At 34.4% G+C, this 5,510-nt stretch overlaps 1 protein-coding gene across 1 annotated transcript; it reads right to left on the bottom strand.

Annotated features, from left to right (window-relative positions):
• Nucleotides 1-37: 37 nt before the first annotated feature.
• Nucleotides 38-4,841, bottom strand: LOC21393151 (protein disulfide isomerase-like 2-3). The gene is made up of 9 exons (XM_024174646.1): nt 4,601-4,841; nt 3,968-4,126; nt 3,187-3,300; nt 2,722-2,879; nt 1,727-1,826; nt 1,074-1,250; nt 846-991; nt 489-635; nt 38-411 (listed from the first exon to the last, which is right to left on the bottom strand). The coding sequence occupies exons 1-9, from the start codon at nt 4,733-4,735 to the stop codon at nt 237-239; spliced, it is 1,311 nt and encodes a 436-aa protein (XP_024030414.1). The 5' UTR covers nt 4,736-4,841; the 3' UTR covers nt 38-236.
• Nucleotides 4,842-5,510: the final 669 nt, after the last annotated feature.

The raw sequence follows: 5,510 nt of genomic DNA, 5'->3' as shown, positions 1-5,510 counted from the left end.
ACGACGCTTCAAAATGAAACCCAGAAGGGTGTTATAGTTGGTTTGGTAGAATGAAAAACAAAAATTATTATTGTCTTCCTCATCACCAAACACCTGGGAAGCATGGAGAAAAGTCATTGTAAATAAGGACGTTACATTAGAAATACTCGCAACACAGATCTGACTCCTGAAATCTTTTTTCCTTTTTTTTTTTTGGCCTGAATCTCATTTTCTCTCCTCAAATGAGTCCTAATTGATTACAACTCATCCTTGCTCGTAGTATCTTCCCCCATTAGCTCTTCAAGGGAGAACTCGTCCTCTTCAATGATCTCTCCATCTTTACCATCCCACGGTTCGGTCTTCACGATCGTGGGAGTGCCTTCCAGCGGCAAGTTTCCTTTTCCTCCACGCCCAGCTTCCCTTACGAATTCTCTGGTATACCAGAGTACCAACATTAGAACTTTCTACTCATTGCTATGATGGCAATCGAGAAGAGGAAAGAAACTTACATAATATGTTCAAGCTCGAAGGCACTCTTGAGTGGGGCATAAACGCTTTTCTTCACGTTTAGGGCTACCAAAGCCGGATAGCCATACCCGCCAACTCCAACACGCTGTTCAAGATCTGGCTGCTTACCGGCAGCTGCCCATACGTAGCTGAAAGAAACAAACAAAAAAACTTTTAATTTCACCTATATAGTATCTTTTTAAGGGCCACGCTAACAATTTAGCCTTTTTGGTTAAGGTGCCTTAGTGTTTAGTGCTGTGATTCAATGTCATATCAACATACAAAGCTGCCTGGGACATAGGAAAAAAAAAAAAGAAGAAAGGCATCTGTGAAGACAAAGGGTTGGAATGTTTTCTTGCCTGTAGGGGCTCCTCTTGAACTTCTCCGCAACTGTCAATAACTGCTGAATGTGCTTGTTCCTCCCTTCTGCTTTAGAATCCAAAATGTCGGGCAGGAAAGCAACAAAGCAGATGGCAGCAGAACCACATTTTTCTTCCAACACATCCTACACAGAAATATTACACATATTTTTAGTCTTCTATATAATGATTCTATGCACAAAAAACAGTATGTATCAGGAAACTTACTGGGCCAGTTAGCTCGGTCACTTCTGGAGGTGCAACATTTGTTTCGAGCTGTTCGAGAGCAAAGGATTCAATCGCCGAAGCAGTTCTTCCACCTTCATAAGGTGTTGGGCTGTCTTTGTCAGCACCAAAGACCAAGATAGTGGGGAATCCTTGAACATTGAATCTGCTCATCAGAGACTGGTAACAACCCACCACATTAGAATCAAATAGTTTCTAAATTCATATGCCCACATGAAAGGGTAAAACTTAGAAGGGTGCATAAGAGAAACGTCAAATTTAGAAATCAAGAAGACTCCACTAAAACAAAAACTAGGATGATTAAGACGGATGAAGGACCTGACATAAGAACAAGTTACAAAGAGAGAGAACTAAAAACAAAACTAGGTGAATGAACAAACATTGCAGAACCGCATCCCAAATAATGCACAGAGATACTAATTCAATAACCATATTAACCTAAGAGTTGTAGGAGAATATCCCTAAGATTCTGATGACTGTACTTCATACATAAAAGCCACCTAAGCTAAAAGCTATCCAGACAAGCAACTCAACGATTATATGCAGATCAACCTTCCCCTTACTGCACCAAAGGAAAATAAGAGCAATAAGAACTAATATAGTCTGACTTGTATTCCATGTCGCTCCAAGCTTACCTTTTCTGCATCACAGTCCACATGACCTAACTTCACTTTCCCCTTCAAGTTATTAGCAACCTTCTTCCACTCAGGTGCCAACTTTTTGCAGTGTCCACACCTTTAAAGAGAGAATTCAATGCAGGTTAGGCTAACTGCTCACATAGCTGTAATTTCTTCTAAGGTTTAGACAGAAATAACGGTCATTAACCAACAGGGGTGGACGAAGGTGGGGCCCAAGGATCCCTGGATTTTTGAGAAATTTTTTTTACACCCTTGAAGTTTTATTTTTTTTATTTTTTCCCTTTAAATGCATATAGTTTTTCCAATTTTTTTGCCCCCCTCTTAATTAACCAAAGATTAAATATGTCTCTCTAAATCTAATTTCAGGTAGTGTTTATCATATCAAAGTGATCTCAAACAAGAAAACAATTATATTAATAACCCATTAATATAATTGTCCTCAAATGTATCCATATCCACAACCCTCTAAATTGTTATCTCATTGAAGTAATATTTATTTCAAATGTGTCCCTGCTTAAACATTCTTTTTACTGTGGCACTCTCAACTATTAGTTCTTCGTAAGTACTTTCTAATAATTTTGCCACTAAAATGTTTTATTACTCAAATATGTTCTACACGTGTCTATACATGTATAATATTAAACCAAAAACATATTATGATTGAAAACGTTAATTTCAGTCTATTCTGCTAGATTTTTTTCATAAACTAAAAAGTTATGACAATGATAACTTAAAAAAAAAAAAAAAAAAAAAAAGAGTAAGCTCTTCACAAAATTTTATAACTACGCAAGAAATTAAATGAACAAAATATGCGTGTGCGTAAAACACACTTCTAACTAGTTAATAGCATTAGGAATTAATATTTTGAGGGTTTTTAATATTTTTCATGTTCTTAGTTTCTGCCCCTCCTGAATTAAAATCTTGGCTCCGCCATTGTTAACCAACGTATACCCAATATGGATATACTCCCAAAAAAAAAAAAATCCACTTACCAAGGTGCAAAGAACTCCACAATCCAAAGGTCTTTACTCTTAATAACCAGCTCATCAAAATTGTGAGAATTTAATTCTACTGAGGCACTAGGTTCAGATTTTCCATTTGAACCACTGGTTGCTTTTCCATCTAAACGTTCCTTCAGAAGTGCCTTTATCTGTAGCAGACCAATAGACTAGTAAGCATACATGACAAATCATTGAGAATTTCCTTTCAGAATAAGTTAATAATTCAATCTAAATTGTGCAATTTGTTAGTGCAAGATAGTCAAGTTAAACAATAGGGATTTGTGTCAAATTTAACGCATGAATATAACACTTTGGACGCACTGTATTGAATCTTAGTCATCATCAGCCCCAAGAAATTTTGGTTAATCAACTTACCTAAGAAATATTCATTATTGTGCACATTATAGATAAAAGGAAATGAAAAGTTCAAGAGATTTTTAAAGGAATAACACCAACCTGTTTGAGTGCGAATTCTACGATGGGTTTGACATCTCTTGCTCCTTGATAGTCTACAGGTGGTTTTCCAGGGACAAATACCTTGATTGTTGGAAACCCTTGAATTCCGTATTCCTATATTCAGCAAGAAAGCAAAAACTTCTAAATTAGGAAGACTTCAAACTAAGTGATCTGTACACACTATTAGCCCATAAGAGACAAACTAATAGTTTTTTTTTACTTCTTTATCTACATGAAGTGATAATTCAAAGCAGAAAAAAAAAAAAAAAAAATCTCAAGAATAGAGATGATGACTCGGGAAAAAGGTAGAAGGAATTACCCGATAATTAATCATGTAAAATATATAAAAGGTACAAAAGCAATATTTTGATCTTAATCATATCCTTACCAGAGTAATTTCCCAAACAAATTGCCACAACAGTTTTTGGGAACACACAAACCAGGAGAAGAAAGGTAGGTAGTTTTTTCTCTTTCTTCTAAAAAGATAAGAAAAATAACACAGGAATCACAAAATCGAAGCATGTACTATTGAAACAGGTAGTTTTTTCTCTTTCTTCTAAAAAGATAAGAAAAGTAACACAGGAATCACAAAATCGAAGCATCTACTATTGAAACAAAACATAAGCTGAATCAAACGAACCTAAAAATGATGAAGTTTCTATCATGCTATTCATAGATACGAAACCAACCAGAAAAGATCATAAAAGTAGTCAACAGATTAATGTTTAGTTCATGGATTTACTGCGAAAAAATGGAAATTACGGGACTAGCTATAGGAAACCTGAGCGAGAGACTTGTGTTCATCGGCATCGAGAGCGGCCACAGTAGCCACTCCCTTCAAGACAGTAGCAGCCTTCTCCCACACAGGTGTTAATGCTTTACAGTGTCCACACCACGGGGCGAAGAACTCAACAAGAACTACTCTATTGGAATTCAAAACCTGCGAACATTCATATGATTTAGTCGCAATATTTGGTAACAAAATCACTTTCCCAAAAACAGATCATAAGCTAAATTATATATTACTTTACTGAGCCTTATATAAGTTTCACTACCTAATTAAATTCCTTTCCCAAAAACTTCACAAATTAAAAACCATAAGCTAGATTTAGTGTCCACACATTTGATTACCAAAGGTACAAAACTCCAATATGTTAAGTTAAACGTAAGCCCGCCAAAAAAAAAAAATTGAAATAAATGATTTTAGAATCAAATTATCAAAGATCAAGGATGACAATTGTTTCCACAAACCCAAAACAATAAATAAATAAATAAATAACAAATAACTAAAAGGTGATCACTACCCAGGTAAAATTTTCTCAAACGGAATAGGAATTTTCCAGAACTGATCCAAGAAAATTAAGAACTCGAAAATGGGTATGCTATAAATCTGGGTTCATATTCAAAATCATACCTTGGAGTTGAAGTTGGAAGGAGTTAGCTGAACCACTGGCGACGAAGGTCCATAGAGGGCGTGACAGACATTGAACACAAAGAAGAATGTCAAAAATACTGAAAAAACTCGGAAATATGATCGATCTCCTCTCATTCTCTCTCTCTCTCTCTCTAAGATTTGACGATTCTTAGTTCTTCAAATCAGAGCAGAAACCTCTCGAAACAGAGAAGACGAAGAAGAAGAAGAAGAAGAAGAAGAAGAACCCCCAAGTATTATGAGCTGCGAGCCGAGTTACGTGTGCTCGCCAATCATATTTTTACACGTCACCTACGATAGTTTCCCCATTCATTTCTTTTTTCCGGAAAAGCTACCTTTTTTTCTAAATGGAAATGGAAATTGGATATACAAGATTTTTCTAAATGAAAATTGGATATACTTTTTTTAAGCCTCATTCATTCAATTAATTTAAATTTAAAATTTAAATTTTATTATAATAAATTTTTTTTTAAATAATTATATTTAATTTTTTTATTATAATAAAAAAATTTTATATAAAATTATATTTTTAATTCAAATAAAAAATTTAAATCAGCGAATTAAATGGGCCTTTAATCTCTTCTTTTACTCTCTTATTTTCCCTTTCTTTTCAAGCGTAAGGAAGGGGTACAGAGTCAATGTCCTCTCGTTTTTGTTTTTTTTTTTTTTTAGAGCTCTCTTGTAGGACCACAAAAATATTAAACTACATATAATTCTCTATTTTTAACTCTTAAATTTGTATCAAATACTATTTATTTTACATGTTTTTTTAATTTAATATGAATTTAATTTGATGTAATAATCAGAAATTGACACTACCGGTAAGACCGCACTACTAAAAAAACTCTTTTTTCTTAAAAAAAAAATATAGAAAACAACTGCTGGGGTTGTT

The sequence above is a fragment of the Morus notabilis genome, unplaced genomic scaffold (assembly GCF_000414095.1).
Source record: "Morus notabilis unplaced genomic scaffold, ASM41409v2 Scaffold832, whole genome shotgun sequence".
NCBI lineage: Eukaryota > Viridiplantae > Streptophyta > Magnoliopsida > Rosales > Moraceae > Morus > Morus notabilis.
Note: the sequence above shows the minus strand (reverse complement) of the source record. Positions and strands in the feature narration are given on the sequence as shown.